Source organism: Loxodonta africana, chromosome 1, assembly GCF_030014295.1.
Source record: "Loxodonta africana isolate mLoxAfr1 chromosome 1, mLoxAfr1.hap2, whole genome shotgun sequence".
Lineage (NCBI taxonomy): Eukaryota > Metazoa > Chordata > Mammalia > Proboscidea > Elephantidae > Loxodonta > Loxodonta africana.
Window position 1 is genome coordinate 219032672 of NC_087342.1, and position 22428 is coordinate 219055099.

At 37.6% G+C, this 22428-nt stretch overlaps 1 protein-coding gene across 9 annotated transcripts in view; it reads right to left on the reverse strand.

Annotated features, from left to right (window-relative positions):
• Positions 1-443: 443 nt before the first annotated feature.
• The window catches only part of LATS1 (large tumor suppressor kinase 1), a 55709-nt gene continuing 33724 nt past the window's right edge, over positions 444-22428 (reverse strand). For all 9 annotated transcript variants that reach the window (XM_003404353.4, XM_010586532.3, XM_064292037.1 and 6 more), the window contains 6 exons: positions 16688-16835; positions 11842-13358; positions 8914-9496; positions 6597-6779; positions 6283-6389; positions 444-4346 (listed from right to left, as the gene is read on the reverse strand). In XM_003404353.4, the coding sequence (XP_003404401.1) occupies positions 3837-4346; positions 6283-6389; positions 6597-6779; positions 8914-9496; positions 11842-13358; positions 16688-16835 (3048 nt within the window). In that variant the 3' untranslated portion in view covers positions 444-3836. The remainder of the gene's footprint in view (positions 4347-6282; positions 6390-6596; positions 6780-8913; positions 9497-11841; positions 13359-16687; positions 16836-22428) is intronic.

The following is a 22428-nucleotide window of genomic DNA, read 5'->3' on the forward strand; positions in this document are numbered from 1 at the left end:
CACCAGTCGCTCTGTGGGAGAAAGATGTGGCATTCCGCTTCCGTAAAGATTACAGCCCGGGAAACTCTATGGAGCAGCTCTACTCTGTCCTATAGGGTTGCTATGAGTCAGAATTGACCCGACAATTTTTTTTTTTTTTAAACTAGTGATTATCATTCGTTATATATGTTGTGGAAACCCTGGTGGCACAGTGGTTAAGAGCTACAGCTGCTAACCAAAAGGTCGGCGGTTCAAATCCATCGGGCGCTCCTTGGAAACTCTATGGGCAGTTCTACTCTGTCCTATAGGATTGCTGTGAGTTGGAATCGACTCGACAGCAACAGGTTTGGTTTTGGTATATATTATAATTCAAAAGCATCAAATTTATCATCATAAATTTTCTATGAGAATAAAGGGATTAAAAGAAACGCATTTTTAGAATTTAAAATACCAACACGCTTAAGTAGCTTAAAAGTTAGCTTTCCGCCCACAACTGAAAGATTTGAATTTTGCTTTTTTATTATCCCAGAAAATGTTACACTAGAGAAAATGATTTGGAAAATACAAATAGATTCATTAAAAACGCAGGCTGATTACTGATATCTACTACATTCATTAAGTATGCAAAACAATTTAGTTATATTGCAAAGCTGTACTTCCTTTTCCTAACCAAGCCTTATTTTATAAAACTGTAGTTTTTTTTTTTTTTTTCTGGTGTAGTCATTGATTCAATTTTAATACAAAATACTTATATACACAATACGATATAAAAGTAAACTGGTATACTGCCTTCCACAGAGATATATTAAGGCGCTTTACAAATATACCAATATGTTGACCCAAATTACTTTCTGCTTTAGGTTAAAGCAAACAGGCTAAATGTTTCACTTTAAATACCAATTTTTTTTTTGTTTTTCTTTATTAAAATTTTTTTCCTAAAGGTACCTTGGGCAACAGCAGCAGCAATGTCTAAAAATCCTCCTACTGCATTCTCTAATTTCTAACATATTAAGTCAGAATAAAACGTTTCCACTCACAGTTTTGCACTTTGCAACAGCAGAAGGTAACAACTTTTTAAAAAAGTCAATCTCAAAGTGACTTCTTAGTCATACATTCTAGAGTTTCTATTACAAAGACATAAGTAGAAAAGATACAGCAACAGGGCCTGCCTTGGGATACCACTGGACAATACATAATAGTATCTACAATTACATAATTATACAGCACATTTTATAAATAGTTGATATGCATAAAAAGGGGTAAGTATGATAAAGACAGTACATTTTTTAAGGAGTGGGAAAATTATTTTTAAATGAAAACATGTATAACCAATGTTTTCACTATTTCAGTTGAGAGCCATCTATATTTTTGATGTTGTAGTTCTCGTTTTTTGGTCAGGAAGCACCAGATTTTATTATAGAAGAACCAGATATAATTTAGGAATAAGACAGCTAATAAGTGTATCTAAACTATTAAATTGCAGATACCAAAGACTTGTATAATGCTTCAGATAAACACAAAAAGCTTATACTGTCAGAGAAAATTTTAAGAGTAAAAATTTGTAGTGTCCATTACATTTAAGGAGTAAGGGCATACAGATGAGGGATATGGGGTAGGAAGAGGCAGACAGCACCTCAGTTTTCCTACAATGCAAGTGTAACAAAGTCAGTTTAGTACTGTTGTTGCTCCATTGTCCAGAAGTAAAACAACTAAATGGAAATTTAAATAAATCACACTGAAAAAAATCTTAAGCAAAAGTAATATCTTTAAAACGTGAGTACTGATCTCAAAATTCTTGAACTAGTTTGTCTTGCATAGGATTTTATGGGACTGATCAAGTGTGCCACCAAGACTGCCATAACATTATAGTACATGTTTAGAATTCTCTCATTGGAAGTCCTGCAGAAACACTGTAACGAATCTGTAACAAGCTAAATGTATGTATTTCAGTGCCCTCAAAACGGTGTGTTTAAAAACATCTTAGTGCTGTGCCTGCAAGAGAGAGGCATTCATAGGGCCATCTTCTCACGTGCTACACAGATCTTTTCCATCACATATTATCAGCATTTCTACAAAGATGTGCTAATCTGAGTACTGAATAAATTAAAAACGAAATTCTTAGTTTAATAAATCAAGCTTATTATAAGACAAGAGGGCCTAACCTAGAGTCTAGGTTTCAACGTGTCCAAAATGCCGAAACTGTATGCAACATTAATGTGTATGTGTTGATAAGTATTTTTCTGGGGAAGAGAGTCCACAGCTTTTATCAGATTCTCAAAAGGACCAGTGACCTCAAAAGACCCACCGTTACATGGCAGTGATTTTAAAGCTGGCCTCTGAGAATGCCACCTGAGGAAAGGTGGGAAGTGTGAGCTAAATAAATGTTATTTGCCCTCTCCCTAGTTCAACTGCAACAATTTTGCCTTTAATTTTACTTAAATATACGGTTTCCATTAGCTTTTAAATGAAGCTGAGTTTCAGAATTATTAGAATTATGCCTCTATCCACAAATTGTTTTGATAAAACAATTCCTTATCAGTGGAGCTTAAGAAAGGAAATAAAATATAAAATTTACTAATGTCAGAATAGAGCCCTTTTCCCCTTCCTAAAAGACAAGCTAAACGTGTTTTGTTATGAAACCACGAGTCCTTAAAACCCAAGCATATATAATAAAAAAAAAGAAAATTTTTTATATAATAGGGATGTTGAAAAACATTATTTAACCTTAAATAAGTTAGGAGATTTGAATTTTCTATTAAGACCACTATGTAACTTTTCCTAATTGCTACTGGCCATCTCAACTGACTTAATTATTATTTTCTTCATCAATTAATCTGCCCTCAGCTAAAACACTGCCAAAGAGCCAGATTTTCTTTGCCAATCACAATGTGAAAGAGGAAACCTCTAACATTACTAATGACACAACCAAAAGCAGCACTGTACAGAAGAGGCACTTTCCCAGTGAGCACCCACCAATAATTACTAATCCGAGTTTCATATGAAACAGAAGAAGCTCTTAGGATGGCTGAAAAAATATTTTTAAATCTTGAAATAAAAACATCAAAGAACTTAGCTTTTAATAGACCAGAACTTTGATTTATGGCAGCTTTGTTTCCTTTTAGAATGGAAGTAGTATTAAAAATATCAATATGGAAAGAAAAATGGTAGCGCTCTGGCTTCTTTTAAAGCCAGTAATTCTTGAGAACTACATGCTAGATTACATATTACACAGGGGGGGGAAGCTGCATTATTTTTCCTTCTGATGACCGTATGACTGTTGTCTCAGCCTTGTATTTCCCAGTCCAAGGATGTGGGTTATACAGATTACCCTTAGCCCAGGAACACGTACCAACGTGATGGCTTAATTTCTCTAGCTTATTTTGTATCAAAAACAAAGTTATAGAGAGAGAGAGAGAAAAAAAAGAACTCTGTAAATATGGGGTATGTTTCATATTTGGTTAAAGCAAGATGAAACTAAAACTGTCTTTCCAAAAATTTCAAAAATTCTTTAAAAAAATTATTTAGCATATGTACAAATAGATACCAGGCTTTTCCTTTTAAACAAAGCACTATTTTTTTTTTTTTAAGTACTTAAAGTACCAGGAACTGACTATAATATTGAGTTCATAATTTACTTATAACAATTTTTTTCTAAATTACTGATTTAAAAGGTGGGAATAAATTAACATTTTACAGAGTTCCCATAATTTAGGAAAATAAAATATTGTACACAGAGCACACATACATAGCTCTGTAACATTTGCATATTTTTACTCTCAGAACCTCAAAAAACCCTGCATTTGAGGCCTTTCTGCAAATCTTCATTACAGAACCAGGTTCAGCCGTCTCCCAGCATGTTAAACATACACCAGGTCACGGGTTTTGATCTCTGAGCCTGGGAGCCGAGCATCCTCATCTGGCTGCTGCCCTGAGCCTTGTGGGGTAAGGTACTCATATTCTATAGGCTTTGGGTAATTGTACGGGTAACCATTGTCATCGAAAAACCTCCGAAAGGTAAATTCATAGAAAGCGTGTTCAGGGTGCTTTCCATTTTTATACCATCCATTCAGAGTGTCGTTTACATTTTCTTCCTCATCACCGTCGCTCCATAACTTATCAGGATCAACTGGATCGAAATTTGATGTGTCTGTTGGGTGTGTGATTTTAGGAATGTACGAAGCCGACTGCTGTCTCAGGTCACTGGAGAAATCAACCGTTTTAAAAAACGAATGAGCTTTTATTTCATCAGCACCATTCTTGCCTAAGCGGTCTTCTGGTCCTCGACACAGTTTAATGATAAGGTCAGAGGCTTCAGGACTCAGTTTAGCTTGTGGTGGAATGTGAAGAGACGTTTGCCAGTTGATAACCTTTAACAAAGATTTTTAAAAATTAGGAGGGAAGAGATAAAAAAGAAAAATAAAAATTTCCTCTAATTTTTATACACACACACAAAAAAACCTTACAGGTCAATCTGTGGTTTTTTTTTTTTTTTAAATGAATTGCCATGGTATTTTCCCCTCTATTCCTTTATTAATGCATCATGCCTGGAACATAACTTCTTCTCCTACACCCTCCCCTCCCAGCAATTTACACTCACCCTACAAGACTCAAAATTTTATCTTCCCTGTTAATAAGCCTTCCTACCTCTGATAGAATGACTCCTTCCACTGTGCCTCCGGCACCAGATACTTACTTCCATCACAGTACCCCTAATACCTGGTGATATCTGATCTATGTCTGTGTCCTTCTACTGGAGTGTAAAATTCCATAAGGCGAGGGAACATGTTTTATTTGTCCTTGTATTTCTCAGTGCTTGCAAACTGCCTGGCATATAATAGATGCTCAATAAATCTTTGTGCCAGTTTTGAATAAATTGGAGTAAGGAAGAAAGGCAGGAATGCTGAGTGAAACCAGACTATCTAGTTTCTGTCCCTTGAACCATTGGTGGCAGGGGAAGTGGTGTAAGAATCTGAGTACAACATTAAATGCATTCTGGGTACAAGTTAATCCTGATAAATGGTAGAATGCATTGTTATTTAACCTAAATAAGACATCTTCAACTTGTCCCATGGCAGGTAGTCAATAAATATTTGTTAAATAAATCAATCAATGAGCCCCATTTTTCCTTATTCACAGGAACTTACCAGCCACTGTAGAGGAAGAAAAATATATTCTCTCTTCTAGCATGTTTATCTTAAAGTCTTGTCCAGGTTAGAAAAAGGAGATACCTCAACTAAAAACAGAATATTTCTTTGAATTCTTTTTGGAAAAAAAATCAAGATATAGTGGCAGCTATTTATGCCTGATACTTGGGTTAGTTTCCCAAGCTCCTCTCTTTCTGTGATGCCTCTGGTACTTTCCAATTCCTTGAGGCTCCTCTTTTTGGTTTTCTGACCAGAAAGTGAGGGCTTTATTTGCCCACTCTGCCACACATGTCTTGTGACTGTGCTTTTTAAACCCAGTTACTTTTGGGCAAGATGGCAAGAGGACAGAGAAAAAAAAGGCAACATGGATTTGCCCCATCCAATTGGGATCACATGCTGTATGATTCCATTTCCAATTGGAGAGTAATGGTCCCCTCTCTCAGAGTTTTAGGTGCCTACAGGCCCTTACTGGCACCTCTGCTACTGACAAGGAACCCCTTCCCCACACCTTAATCCTAAACTAGAGGGCTTCTCCTGGAGCACTCTCTGTGCTGATGTCCACTTCTGGGTGTCGGGCTACCATTAAGTCCAGGCTGGGGATACCAGTGGGAAAAAAACGGTCAACTCACCACTATGTTCAGTGGTACTTTGAATTCTCATATTCTTCCTCAGTCTGCCTGTTGTTACTCACTTTTCAGGGTCTTCAGACAGTTGTTTCAAGCATTTTGTCCAGGTTTTAAAGTTACATTCAGTGGAGAAGTCAGGGTGGAGTGTACCTATTACAACTTAGAACTGGAACCTCTCTCTCGCTGCTTTTGAAGTTTTTTTCTCTCATTAATTTTCAGCAGTTTGACCATGATGTTGCTATATGTAGTTCTGTCTTTATACACATCCTAATTTTCATCATTTGGTAGCTACTTTAGTTATTAAATTTTCTCTACTACTATAAATAACCACACTGTCTACAATGCAGACATTTTTCTTCTTATAATTATTTTCTTGAAGTAAGTTCCAAGAAGCTACATTATTAATTGGGCTCAAACATTAGTGAACGTTTTCATGGTTCTTGTTATACCTGCAGTTGTATTTTTGAGGGTTGAGATGGTTAAGAGTCCCACTTCCAAGTGAGGGAGTTACTGCTATACAGTCTATACCTTACCTTCACTTGTGTTTCTAATGGTGTCTGTGCCAAGAAAGGAGGTTGTCCCACCAACATTTCAAAAAGAATTACACCAACACTCCACCAATCACATAACTGTGTATATCCTAAAATAAGATAGCAAAATTACAGTTATTCATAAGCACTTTCTTAAGAATACTCAGGATTAGGAAAATCAAAATTAACGTTAAATTACCAGTTTATTCTGTAAAATTAATATTTTTATTATAAACCTGAAAAATAACATATATTCTAGTGTAAGTTTTGGCTAGTCTAAAGGTATATCAAGATTATTTATGAAACAAATTCTTTACCTGTCCGTAGCAACACTTCAGGCGCAATATAATTGGGAGTCCCAACCAAAGAATGTGCTAGACAGCGCTGGTGCTGGCGTGCAGCTCTCCGCTCTAGTGGCTTCAGTCTATCTCCACATCGACAGTTAGATGGGTCACCCCATTCATTACTGAAATCCATGCTATCCTGGCGTGGATGGTCACCTATATGGTAAAAAAAGAAATAAAAGCAACAAGGACAAGAGTAAACCTAAACTCTGTTTAATTTTAAATATCATGGTTTAGCACGGTTAGCAACATTCTCCCCTGTGACAAGCTAAGACACAGTGTACACCAAATCACTGATGGTGTTTATTACCAACTGGAGCCTGCTTTCTGAGATACCAGTAGGATAATCTTACAACTAGGAAAACTCAGCCTAAGACTCAGTAATTTACTCATTGTTAAATGATGACAATGTAAGTCATGAACAGAGAGGGTTAAGAATTATTCACATTGTGCCCCATTACTACTCTGACAAAGGTTCAAACAAATTAGATCAGTGTTTCATTCAACTAATATTTAAATTAAAAAAAAATACAATGGTAAATAAGAAAGACAAGGTTCTTCTCTCAGGCTGTTTATATTACAGGAGGGGAAAGAACACAACAAATACATACGTAAGAAACAGTGCTTTGTCCCAAGCAGGGAATTAAAATGGGGTAATGTGATCAATATGACTAGACACCTACATCAAACTGGGTGGTTTGGGAAGAACTACTAGAAGGTGACTAAGCCAAGACGTAAAAAAGAAAACAACAACAAAAACATGGGGGACCCAATCATTTGAAAATAAGGCAAGGCATCCCACACAGAAATGGTAGCAACAGAGAGAGGACCAGTATGGCTGGAGACTAGGTAAAAGCGAGAATGGAAAGCAGTGGAGCAGGAGCCAGTGCAAGTCGGTTTTGTATGCAGGAAGAAATGATCTGCATTTTACTCCAGGTATCAAACCAAAGAAAACCAAACCCCTTGCTGTTCAGTCGATTCCAACTCACGGAAACCCCATGTGGTACAGAGTAGAACTGCTCTATACAGTTTTCTTGGCTGTAATCTTTATGGAAGCAGTTCACCAAGCCTTTCTTCTGTGGATCCCCTGGGTGGGTTTGAACCACTAACCTTTATGTTAGCAGCTGATTTCAAACCACTTGTGCCACCCAGGGACTCCAAGTATAGGAGGAAGCTAGTGGAGAGTTTGAAGCAAGAGAATGACAATATCTTAAAAAAAAACACCAAAAACTCCAGCTGCAGATTATAGAGGACACAAAGGGTGAAAACAGCAGATGGAAGACTATGTTACAGGGGAGCTTGGACTAGGAAGGCAATAGTGGAGATGGAGAGAAGTGGACTGATTTGCAATACATTTTAGAGGTAAACAGGACTTGATGTGGAAGGCATGGGGAAAAAAGAACCATGGATAATGAGGTGGGTGGTGGAGGTACAGTTACTAAAGGGGGAAAGGCTGGAGGAGGAAGAGATGAGAGGTGCGGAATTAAAGAGTTCTTTTTTGGCAACGTTAAATATGAAAGGCCTATTGAAATCCATGTGAAAAAAATAAACAAAACAAAAAAACCCATGTAAAGATCTCTAATAAGTAGCTGGATACAGATATCTGGAATTTCAGGGAGAGGTCAGATCTAAAGAGAACAATTTGGGAGTCAGTGACGTATGGGAAAAAAATCAAACCTGCTGCCGTCGAGTTGAGTGCCAACTCAGAGTGACCTTATAGGACAGTGCAGAACTAACCCCACAAGGTTTCCAAGGAGCGGCTGGTGGATTTGAACTGCCAACTTTTTGGTCAGCAGCCATAGCTCTTAACCAGTGCACCACGAGTATAAAAGTATAGAGAAAAATAAGGAACTGATTACAAAGTTCTGAAATAATGGTTACGTCTGTGGCAAAAGAAGAGGAAATGATTATTTAGCATGAGTTGGAACTGACTCACCAGCAACTGGTTTGTTTTTTGGTTCTAAGGTATTAATGATCTATCTAGTTCTTAAGCTGACTGGTGGTTATGGAGTTTTATAATTATTTTAAAAATGTTTTTATGGCATGTCGAAATAACAAAATGCAAAGGGGTTAACTTAAAAATGTTAGCTATTTAGAAATAATCAAACTTTACACACTCTTTCCTTTTATAGGTCTAAGTGTTTAAAGGATTCACCCAAGTTCATCCAAGAGTCAACACGTGACCCAAGTCTTCTGGCTCCCTATCCACTGATAATACCATCTTACATTTTATTGCATTAATAGACCACATTAACATGTACAAACTAAAATAAATGTTGACTTTACTCACCACTCTGATAGTACTTAGAATCATGTGTCCATCTGAAGCCAGTGCAGAGGCCAAAGTCAGTCAATTTAATATGACCATCACGATCAATCAAAATGTTATCCGGTTTAATATCTCTATGAATAAAACCCATTTTATGAACACTTTCAACTGCACAGGTAAGTTCTGCTATGTAGAATCGTGCCAGATTTTCTGGAAAGATGCCCAATCTAATTAAGAGACTCATCATATCACCCCCAGGAATGTAGTCCATTACGAAGTATAAATTGTCCTTATCTTGAAATGAATAATACAGACGAACTACCCATTCGTTGTCTGCTTCAGCCAGGATATCTCTCTCAGCTTTAACATGAGCAACTTGATTTCGAAGCAGGACATCTTTCTTTCGAAGAGTTTTTGTTGCATACAAAGCCTTAGTATCTACTTTTCTTGCTAGACAGACTTCACCAAAGGCTCCTATTCCTAGTGTTTTTATCTTCACAAACATAGACTTGTCCATTTTAGCCCTTTTAAGACGGATGTAATTAGACTCTTTTTGGCAAAGCATCTTTCTCATTTGATCCTGGGCATCTTGAGATAATCCAACCTAGGCAAATAAACTAAATATTAAATGAGGAATTATCTTCTTTCTATATTGAATATTAAGAAATATCTTGAAAAATTCAGGCACATAGGTTAAATGTGTAATTTTTAATAAAGCAGGTTAGAAATCTAGAATATATTTCAGAGAAAACTAATTATCAAAAGTGCAGTTTAAGGAACAGTTAACAAGATATACAAGGTGAGGAGACAGACTGGGCTATTGGGAGCGAGAAGAGGATACCAATGGTCAGCTTTCTACTCCTCTCTAATGGACTCAAAGAAGTTCCCCGTGTGCAATAAGCAAATATTTGTTAACATGCATCCTCATCTATCTCTCTATGCATAAAAAAAAAAAAAAAAAAAAACCCGTTACCATTGACTCAATTCCTACTCATAGCGACCCTATAGGACAGAGTAGAACTGCCCCATAGGGTTTCCAAGGAGCTGGTGGATTTGAACTGCTGAACTTTTGGTCAGCAGCCAAATGCTTAACCACTGCATCACCAGGGTCTTCACGCATTCATCCCTAATTATATGATTAGATTGCCTTCGTTATATGCCTCTCTTTGTGGAATGCCTAGGCCTCAAATATTCTTCCACTCTAGGTTCATTTATTCTCAAAAATGGATACTTTTAAGAACAACAAAACCAATGCCTTCTCTACCATAATCACTGTTTCCCCATTCTTAATAAATAGACAATAGTCATTAATCATTAATACCAAACCAAAAACCCATTTCTGTCAATTCCAACTCACAGCGACCCTATGAAACAGAGTAGAACTGCCCCATAGGGTTTCCACGGAGCGGCTGGTGGATTCAAACCGCCTATCTTTTGGTTAGCAGCTAAATGCTTAACCACCACACCACCAGGGCCCCTTGTATAGTCATTAATAGTTTTACATCTTTCTCAGGGTATTAGGGTAAGAGTGGGAGTCAGAGCCTACCACTAAAGCAAAACACAAAGAGTGTCTCCTACCTTATTTAAAAAGGATAATTTGTATGGTTACAAAAGCATCTTTTAGATAGTTTGGAACATTTCAAAGAATAGTTACTGTGATTTACTAAGATTTCAGATTAAAAACAATACTAACTTTTAAGAGCTACCTGGACATAGAAGGCAGAACAGTTTATTTTTGACTAATTAATAAAAAACCAATAAAAGGGTTTAAATAGAAAAGGAATTCAACTGGAAAAGTCAGTCTAATTCTAGAAATGCGAGACTAATCGAAATGTAGCAACCTCATGCTTCTGTTAGGATGCGCATTTGCATGCAAAAAATCTGTATGAAGGGTGGCATGCCAGTCTTAGTACAGAACTGTTTCTCTTAAAATCTTACTTGCCTACACAGTAATGGAGGCTACAGAAGTCAGCAAAGCTTCCAACACCATAAAAGTTTAAATCAGCTATTAGTGAAAGTGAAGAGGAAAAAGGAAAAATAAACTAAGAGAATACATACAGACAGACTTTAGTAAGAAATCCTAAGAGCAAAAATACGTATAAGTCATACAGATTGTCCTGGTATTTCTCATCTAATAAAATTCAATTTATAGCAGGGATAACAACACTGTGAAATCAGATTTAGAAAAATCATTTTAAAAGAATGGCTCTCTCAAATATGTGAGGAATTTCAATCACAAATTTAAGACTCTTGGATTATGAGTGATAGATACAAGATCAGGAGTCAACCTTTGAACTCTAATGATATGATAAAAACAATAATGATAGTACCATGATAATATCTCATGACAACTAGTGAAGAGATCTATGTAGAATCATAACAGATTAATCTAAAATGGGTGTTTACTTATTCTGATTTCTTTTTAAGTATGAGTTGATATTTTCAGCACATTTTTCTCTAGTACATTATGAAAAAGAAATTAGAAGGGGAAATAACCCAAGGGAGATGCCTCTGACAGACTTTCAAATAAGACCTATGTGATGAATAAATCCACAAGCCCAAAAACTTACTGCAAGGAAAAAGAATTGTTTCTTAAGTGTATCAAGAAGAGCTGGGACCTAGAAATTTCTAGCTTATTTCTCAATGTTGTAAGATAATGTGCAAAACCTAGAAGGTAACCCCAACTTCCATATAAAGAGGTTATGTACATCTAAACTGTATACTATAAATAATATTTTTCTTAATTTACACGAGTTTATTAAAGGAAATTCTGAGAAAATCTTGAAATACTAAAATAAGATGCCATAATCAAAAGTAATGTTTACTCATTTTCTAAAAATTGACAGTATATTTGAGCTATAACAAAAAAAAAATACTGGACCACAATATTTTAAAATAAACACCAAATAGATGATCAAGTATAAAAATGAACATTTTAAAAGGTTTTACCCGCATCATTTCATTCTCTAATTGTTTTTTACGATGTAGACGTTGCTGGTGAGATTTGAGTACATTTTCCACATGTTGCTCCATAAAGAACTTAAATGCCTGAGGAGAGTAACTTTGAATACGAGATTCCCTTCGCTCTTCATCTTTCTTGTTTTTCCTAACTGTAATAGGTGAAGTTGTAATCTGTTTCTTTTCTTTATCACCACTATCAACATTTTCATAACTTTTTTCACCTTCCTCTTCCTTGGGCAAGCCAGGCTGATCCTCTTTGCTAGATTTATGTATTGATTCATATGGAGGAACAGATGGGTTCTGGTGTAGCAGATGTTTTGGATAAGGTGGTGGTGGACCTTGATAGTTTGGAGCTTCAGCAACAGGTGGCATAACAGTCATACTTGAAGTGGTACCCTCAGAAAAAGGACAGGGTTGAACAGTTTGAATTGGCTGTGGTATCCAAGAAGGGTGTGTTGGTGCTAAAGCAGTCTGTAGCTCTGGTTTTAATACACGAATGCTTTTCACAGGCTGCTGAATAGGAGCTGGTGTAATAGCAGTTACTGTTGTAGCTGAAGGCTGAGAATTAGTAGAGTGACTTGTTCTATTTCCTAATGGGTTATTAAAAGAATTTGACCTCACTGGTATGTTCGGTTGCCATGTAGGGATTTCATGTCCACTGTTTGGGGATGACTGAGCTGGAGCAGAAGATGACTGAGGCCAAGTTGTCTGTAGTCCAGGTACATTAATGTTATAAAGTTCCATGTTGTGACTATTTCGGTTTGGCACCATCATAGACTGAGGAATATTTCCATTTGTGTATGATGAAGGAGCAGCGGACCCCCCTGTTTGTAAAGTCGAGGGGCTTTGTCCATTAGTTGGGGTCAGAGGATATGGAGGGGGTGGTTGCCGATTCACGGTGCCAGCAGGGACAACAGTTTGGTGTATCATAAAGTCAGACTGACCACTACCATTCTGAATTCCAGGCCTCCCTGGTGGAAAGTTATATTTGTTAGAACTCTGCATGATGATTGGCTGTCTGCCAACAGGAACCGAACTCATGCCTCTCTGTCCCTGATTAGGCGGATTCATTGGGGAAGTGTTAAGAGGTGGTGGAGGATAGCCCTCCTGCCATGTCCCGGGTGGAACAGGAGGAGAGATTCGAGAGATTACATATTCTATGTTCCCAGAATAGCGCTTTGTTTGAGAGTTTGGTTCCCACGAAGGTGGAGGTGGAGTTGTACCTCTTGGAGGGGGAGTCTGGCCTCTTGGAGGTGGTGGCGGAGTGACACTCCTTACTTGAGGTGGTGGCGGGGGATTCACTCTCTGTCCATTGCTAGGGTGAGCCTGAGCAAATGCTGCTATGCCAGATCCTGACAAAGGTCTTCCTACATCTGTCTGCGAGTTGGGACTTTCAGAGCGATAAGCCACACTTTCTCCTAGTGGTGGGACATGTCTCTGAGGAACTAAGGATTCTTTAGAACCTTTCCAGCTTTGTTTACGGCTAATTGATTGTTGTACATTCCCTGTGGTGACAAAAGAGACAGAGAAAAGAAAAAAAACATGTTTTTAACCTCTATTTTTGAAAACTTTAGCTTGGAATTTTGACATTTAATGATACTCAATTCTCTTTCAAGATTTATAAAAAATCAAATTTCAGCATGTGGTTTCATTTTTACCTTTTAAAAATTTTGACTTGGTAATACATTCTCACAGTTCAAAATTCAAGAACTACAAAAGGATACCCACCTCTGTCCTTCAGTCCACCAGTCTCCTTCTTTGAAGGTAACAAATATCAATAAAACATTTTAGATAAGATTAGTGTTTTAAAAAACCAGCTGCAGTGGATGAGAATGGGGATATGGGTAGATCTGATAGGCGATACAGCAGTTCATGAAGGCGATGAGGTAATATGGACTACGGAGATGACAGTGGAGAAAAGTGAATGAATTAAGAGAGATGAGAAGGTAAAACTGACAATTCCGTTACAGATTCCATATGAGAGACGATGATGGAGAGGAATGACTCTTGGGCTTTCAGCTTAGGAAAACAGGTGAACATTAATTAATACTGGGGTGGAGAAGGTCTTCCCAATGTGACAAAGGTAGAAAACATACAGTATATAAGACTGACAAACATAAATACACAAAACACTTGTCACCATGAAAAACAAAACAAAAAAGAAACCCACACAAAACTGAAAGGTCAGCATTATCATGGGAGAAAATATATTCAATCACACATACAAAAAAAGAGTAGTAAACGTACATCTTTCTCTATGCTGGGCAATATTTGGTGTCTGTGACTTCAGGGAAAAGTCATCACTCTGTGCAAAACAGACAAGTCCTCTAGCCACCAGGCTCAGCCTCACCTTCCTCGGATAGTCAGCGAGGCTAAAGCCACCATATCACTCACCCAGCTCTGATCAGTAAAAACAGAAGTCTCTTCAATCCAAGAGTACACGGCCATCCCTGCTGTTTTGCACCTCCCATAAAGCTCTCCAAGTTTTGACCACCTTCCACCCTCCTATGCACTATGCCCTCTAGACCTGCTGTTCCATAACCAAAAAATGCCCCGATCACTAATCCCTTCTCCAACATTTCCCGCAATCTCTTTAAAGCTGGTTACCACCTGTTGACACTACTTTCCTTGTACCCCTTTGAAATCAAGGTTTTCTTTAAAAATAAACTGGGCCAAAAAGTGAAGTTGTATCTTCTTTGCTCTTCATTTATGCTTCCAGGCCATTATTGCTCCTTCCAACTTTTTTTTAAAAAGCCTACTCTTAGTCATTTTTGTCTTTGTTATCTTCCTTTGGTGATCTAGTTCATGCATATGACTCAAACGTGTCTCTCCAACTCATACCTACATAGCCAGATCCCTACTTGACATCACCACTTGGATAACTAAGTGACCCTAACTCACCCTTATATCTAAAACGAGGCTTAAGATCTTTTCCCACCAAATCCTGTTTTCTTTTAGCATTTCCTTTCTCAGTGTAGGCTATCACCATCCATCCATTTTTCTAAGCCAAAAGACCGAGTCATTCCTTTTCATCACCATCCCCCCTACGTAATCTATCACCAAGTCCATATCAATTTTATCCCTTCCATTCCTCTTAATTCATTCACTTTTCTCCACTGTAATCTCCCTGGTACAAATTACCTTATTAGTTCCATGAACTACTTTATCTCCTACCAAATCTTTGCCTATCTCCTCCCTTGCTCCTCTCCAATCCACTCTCCTCTACTGCAGCCATCTTTCTGAAACACAAATCCAAATCATGTCCTTACCCTGCTTGAAACACTTCAATAACTTTCTGCTGCTCTTAGGATAAAAACAAAATCAATGAAACGGTCTTGCATAGTCAGGCCCCTACGTACTTCTGCAGCCATAGCTCATACTCTTGTTTTCAGTGCTCCAGCCACATTGACCTTCTTGCAAGACCCTGCGCCAAAGGGGCCATACATAGGATAGGCCTCCTCATTAATCCCACCCCCAGTAACCCTTGTCTTTCTTCAGATCATCGGCTCTATTATCAGTTTTTCAGGAAGGTTTTCTCTGATCTCCTTGGTTAGGTCTAAAAATCCCTCTATTATATGAGTCCATAGTGCCATGTAACTCTCTCCTTCATCCACACTCATCCAGTTGTAATGCTACACGTATGTGTGTGATTACTGGATCTCCCTTAGTAAAATGTAAGGTCCACAAAAGGGCAAGAACTTTATATCCAAAGCAAAGCAAAGGGTCTGAAATACTGGCTGATCAATAAAAATGTACTGAATGAAAAGTAAACTAAATAAACAAATAAATAATAAAGACTTTTTATAAATCAAAAAAAGACAAACTCAAGATTAACAAAAAACATAAAATGCTACCTTAAAAATAATGAATAAAAAAATATTCAACCTCACCAGTAATTAAAGAAATATAAATGTAAAATGAGACAGCATTTGCTCGGTCATTAAACAGGCAAAAACGATAACACACAGGGTTTAGAAATATATGTATTTGCATATTAAAAACATAAGAATATAAATTGATACTACCTTTCTGGACAGTAATATCTATCAAAATCCTTAAAATTTTCCAAGCCTTAAAATTTACTTTTACAAAACCATCAGGAATGAGAAAGACTTGGCCACAAGGTTATTTACTACACTGCTCTATGTAACGTTAAAAAAAAAAATAGAAACACGGCAAATGTCCAAAAATAGGGGATTGGTTAAGTAAAGCATGTGGTATGTTTATTTTAACGTGGCTATTAAGAAAAAAAAAAATTTTTTTTTTTATTAAGAGTATTCTGTAGGATATTTATTAATATGGAAAACTATGCATGGTATACTAAGTGACTAAAGTAGATCTCGGTATGACCCCATTTTCTGCTTAAATTAACAAGAATGAAAATATACACATAGAAACCCATTCACATAGGAAACAAGACTGGGAAACGAAACATATCAAAATTGTGTGGGTATTAACACAGTGGTGTTTTCTTTTTGCTTATTTACTTTCTAAATATGATGAGCATGTTTTACTCTTCTAATAAGCAGTTACAAGCAGAAAAAAGAGAGTAGTTTGAATGATGATATTTGTGAAAAAAAAAAAAAAAAAAGAGATACTTCAGTTGTGGCATAACCAGTGAGGAAGTTCTCAACCTGGACTGCTGCTTATCAGAATTCTCTACAGAACTTTTAAATGTGAGGACCCCATGCTCAAATTCACACTGGTATGATATCATACCAACATTAGAACTTTCACTTACTGGGAAGCTTTTAATTTCTAAGACTAAAGATTTGATATACTTAAGTATTTTAAAACTATACTATGAGACTAGGGAAAACGTTTGATTCATCACCTGGTTTCACGTTGGCATTAAGAGGTCTGGCAGCTGCTGCAGCCATCTGCTCCCGTCGAGGATCCTGGTAACTCATTTTACTAATGAATTCAATTGCTGCTTCTATGCTTCTGTTATTAGTTTTCTGAAGAGCTTGTATAACCATATCCTGATAGGAAGTTTAAAAAAGACAAAAATATATTAAATCCTATACATAGTAAGAGGAAAACAGCACTATGAGTTCCATTAGAGAAATTCTAAATTATGAACAGGCCCCAAAGCATAATATCAATGTTCTGTTTGTAACTGTTATAAAAATCCATACAATCTCAAATTACTAAGAAAACAAAATAAATCTATCTTTATGTAACTTATTACTGTTTCTTTCTAGGAAAACAACCTCTTCCTGAGACAATCATAACAATATCATTGTGATTATTTCTCATTCTTATATAGAGACTATTAGATTTTTAAAGTAGGTATCAATCAAAATACTGCAATCTAGATTTTTTGTATTGTTAAAGCATTTGATTAAGCACTTCCACTACCATGTACGCTACTAAAAGAACTATGTAGTTCTGGTTCCTGTTCTCTTAACCCAGTGCCGTCGAGTCAATTCTGACTCATAGCGACCCTACAGGACAGAGTAGAACTGCCCCATAGAGTTTCCAAGGAGCGCCTGGTGGATCTGAACTGCCGACCTTTTCAGAGAATTGTATTTACACGGACACAAATATAGGCCAAATGGTAGCACAAAAAATACTTAGACAATACACGATTATGTGGTGAAGAATTCAGGGCTCTAGTGGAGCGACAGAAAAAGCAGAGGATGTGGAGTCTGACCGATCTGGATTTGAATTTCAGCTCCTCCACTTTAACGCTGTAAGGCCTTTGACAAGTTATTTACCATTTCAGAGCCTCAGTTTCTTGATCGGTAATAAGCTCACAGGGTTGACGTGCAGATTAAATGAGAAAACATGTAAAGCACACAAGCACAGTGTTTGGAGATCACTGCTTGTCCTGCTGTCCCGCTCCCTGTCCTTTATGTCATATGGAGACATACATTATAAACTGTCATGGGGAAAGTATATTGACATGTATTTCACAAGAATATATACACTCCCATAAAGATTACAGCCTAGGAAACCCTATGGGGTAGTTCTACTCTGTCATATGGGGCCATTATGAGTCAGAATTGTATCAATGGTACACGACGACAATGACAACAGTGATTTAGCTATCATACCTAACTAGCATATATATTCATATATATAATAAAGCACATAGGGTGCACAGTTATGGAAACTTCCTAGACATATCCAAACACCTCGTGGAACTGGTTTACTGGGTTAAAAGGCTTGGGACCGTAGTCTCGTGGGACAACTCAGTCGACTGGCATAACATCGTTCATAAAGATAATGTTCTATATCCTGGTTTGGTGAGTAGTATCTGTGGTCTTAAAAGCTTGCAAGTAGCCATCTAAGATACAACTATTTGTTTCTACTCATTTGAAACCAAAGAGAATGAAGGAAACCAAAGACTCAAAGACACTAGTCCACAGGACTAACAGCCCACACGACCCCATGGCTTCATCTAACCCGAGACCAGAACTAGATGGTGCCGGCTACCACTACAGATTGTTACGATAAGGGACACAATAGGTCCCATATAGAATGATAGAAAAATGTAGAACAAAAATTTCTTAAAAAAGGCCAAACTTACGATAGAGGCTAGATGAACCCCTGAAACTATTGCCCTAAGATCCCCTTTGCTTAAAATTGAAGCCACTCTTGAAGGTCACCTTTCATCCAAATAATAGGCTGGCTTTTTATCACCTATGAGAACCATGCTTCCTTAAGTAATCAACTAGATGAGACCAGAGAGTCAATATTTACCCTAAAGCAAAGAAAAGAAGGTAAAGGAGGGGCAAGAAAGTTAGATTAATGGAAACAGAACAAACAGAACAGAAATAATGAGAATGCTGATACATGTGAAAAATGTAATCGAAGTCACAAAACAATTTACATAGAGATTGTTAAATGAAAACCTAATTTGCTGTGTAAACTTTCATGGAAAGTACAACCAAAACCAGACCTGGTGTCACTGAGTCAATTCTGACCCAGTGCAACCCTACAGGACAGAGTAGAATTGCCCCCACAGGGTTTCCAAGAAGCAGCTGGTAGATTCGAACTGCCGACCTTTTAGTTAGCAGCCTAAGCTCTTAACCACTGTGCCGCCAGAGCTCCAAAACACAATAAAATATTATTTAAAAAGACAGAGGCAGCTATGTACTTGCCCTAGAGGGTTTAGCATTTCAAACATTTTTTTTAAATGAGAAATAGCAAGACAAGCAACCCAATTAAAAAATGGGCAAAGGACTGGAATAGATATTTTTCCAAGAAATATATATGAACACCAATAAGCACAAGAAAAGATGCTCATTAGACACTGTTGTCGTTGTCGTGTGCTATCAAATCAATTCCGACTCATACTGGCCCTACAGGACAGAGTAGAACTGCCCCATAGGGTTTCCTAGGGTGTAATCTTTACGGGGACAGATTGGCAGGTCTTTTCTCCCACAGAGCCACTGGTAGGTTTTAACTGCTGACCTTTGAGTTAGCAGCCAGGTCAGCAGCCAAGTGTTTAACCATTGTACCACCAAGACTTCTTCATTAGTTATTAGGGAAATGCAAATCAAAATCATGGAATACACCACTTCACCCCCACTAGGATGACTATTTTCAGAAAAATGAGTGTTGGGGATGCGAAAAAACTGGAACCCTCCTGCACTGCTGATGGGAATGTAAAATGATGCCACCCTATGGACAACAGTTTGGCAGTTCCTCAGAAAGTTAAACACAGAGTTACCATAAACCAAAAACCAAACCCGTTGCCAAAGAGTCAATTCCCACTCACAGCGACCGCAGGTGACAAGCAGAACTGCCCCATACGGTTTCCAGGGAGCAGCTGGTGGATTCGAACTGCTGAGCTTCTGGTTAGCAACCTGAGCTCTTAACCCCTGTACCACTAGAGCTCCAGAATTACCACAGGACTCAGCAGTCTCACTCCTAGGTATACATCCAAAGAACTGAAAGCAGGGATTCAAACAGATACTTGTACACCAACATTCATTACAGCAATATTCACAAGAGCCAAAAGGTGGAAACAATCCAAGTTTCCATTAACAGATGAATACATAAACAAAACATGTTATTATTCAGCCATAAAGGGAAAAGTCCTGATAGATGCTACAACATGATCAGCCCAGAAAACACTATGCTGAGTGACATAAGTCTGACACACCCACACAAAGTATCTAGAACAGGCAAATACAGAGACAAAAGTTTATTACTGGTTACCAGGAGGTGGGGGAGGTGAATGGGGCTTATTGCTTAAACCAAATTGTGGTTTGGGATGACGAAAAACTCTTGAAAACACAGCAGTGATGGCTGCACAACACGGTGAACGTTAATTTACATGACTGAGTTGTACACTTAAAAATGGTTAAAATGACAAAATTTTTGTTATATCTTACCACAATAAAATAATTAGGAAAAAAAAAAAAGAGAAATAGCTTTTAAGAATAATGGCTGAACAGACAGATGATTTACCTTTGTGAAATGACCATGTATGAGACCAACCAAATAAAGGTTGTGGCAGACTTGTTACCTTCCTACAATTCACTGTCCCTTTCTTGGAAAAAAGTTTACTGATTTTGTTGGAAGCAGTATTCTTTATAGCTATAGCGATCACATGATAGTTCTGACTAATGAGACACAAAGCAAGGGTTCCTGAAAGAATTTTGCTATCCTTGATTTAAGTACTGCTTCTTCCTATTTCCTGTTTCCTATATAACAGATATGATACCTGTGCTACTTCACCTTGCTACCAAGAAAAATTCAAGAAAATCTTAAAGAGTCAGAGGCTCTGGCATCTTTAAGAAGCTAAACAATGCGAGCTATATAAACTGAACCACTATCTTATTTAAAGCATTATTCTTTATATTTTTGTTTAAAACAACCAAACTCAATCCCTAACTTAGACAAGTTAGTGTAGTCACATTTTATGGCAACCAAATTTTGCAAATTTAAAATAGTGAAATACAATAAAAAAGTCTTATATACAAATTTTAAAATACAAATCTCTCAAAATTAAAACTCACTGGGGAGTGCTTAATTTTAAAACTGATGCAGTTAAGTGAACTATAACTGCCTCTATGCTATTACCACATGACAGTGCCACCTCAGTTGGTGTCATGGATTAAATTGTGTCCCCCCAAAATGTGCCAACTTGGTTAGGCCATGATTCCCAGTATTGTGTGGTTGTCCTCCATTTTGTGATTTTCCTATGTGTTATAAATCATAATCTCTGCCTGTGGTTTAAAAGAATTAGGGTGGAATGGAACACCTTTGCTCAGGTCACATGCCTGATCCAATGTAAAGGGAGATTCCCCGAGTGTGGCCTGCACCACTTTTTTCATACAAGAGATAAAAGGGAAGCCCGTAGAGATTGGGGGACCTCATACACCAAGAAAGCAGCACCGGGAGCAGAGGGTACCCTTTGGACCCAGGGTTCCTGTGCAGAGAAGCTCCTAGTTCAGGGGAAGATTGACAAAAAGGACCTTCCTCCAGAGCTGACGGAGAACGAAAGCAATCCCCTGGAGCTGATGTCCTGAATTGGGACTTCTAGCCTACTAGATTGTGGGAAAATAAACTTCTCTTTGTTAAAGCCATCCGCTTGTGCTATTTCTGTTATAGCAGCATCAGATGACTAACACAATAAGATAGCTGGCACTCAGGATATTTTTTTTTCATATTATGGGAACTGTATTCTTATTAAATGCACTGGAATTTCAACCAGTAATTTTGGTGATTCTTACGCAGGTTTTTCTTTCTTAATATTCACTGCTATTATATTTTAAAATGCTTTTTATATCTGTAACAATGTTACCCAAGTGTTCATTAAAGGGTGTGTTAGTGCCAGTGTGAATAAAGAGCACCCTTAAATCAGTAATTTTAGAAGTCTTACGTGATAAGAATACATTATGTCCACATTAGGCTTTTATCATGCTTATAAGCAAAAATACACTCCAGTGACTGAAATTTACGTGCCCAAAGAATGCACCAGTCCTATTTAACATTTATTTCTATGGTAAAATAATCTTGAGCTACACAAGCTTTGAATTTTAGAGTAAAAAGAAAAATTTCTCAAACAAATGACCGCCTTATACTTGAACAGGACAGGGCTGATGAAATGATAAAAAGAATAAAGTGAAACTGGATAAGAATTCTGAAGTACCAGCTTGTTGTTGCTGTTGTTAGGTGCCATCGAGTCAGCTCCGACTCATAGCGACCCTATGTACAACAGAATGGAACACTGCCCGGTCCTGAGCCATCCTTACAATCGTTGTTATGCTTGAGCTCATTGTTGCAGCCACTGTGTCAATCTACCTCATTGAGGGTCTTTCTCTTTTCCGCTGACCCTGTACTCTGCCAAGCATGATGTCCTTCTCCAGGGACTGATCCCTCCTGACAACATGTCCAAAGTATGTGAGATGCAGTCTCGCCACTCTTGCTTCTAAGGAGCATTCTGGTTGTACCAGCTTAGGACCTTGAAAAATCTGCAATAAAATGGGACTCTACCAAGGAGGTAGTAGAAGCAAACTGCCATACTGTATCACCATGAGGATAAATAACTGTTGTTATTGTTAGGTGTCATCAAGTCGGCTCCAACTCACAGTGACCCTATGCACAACAGAACAA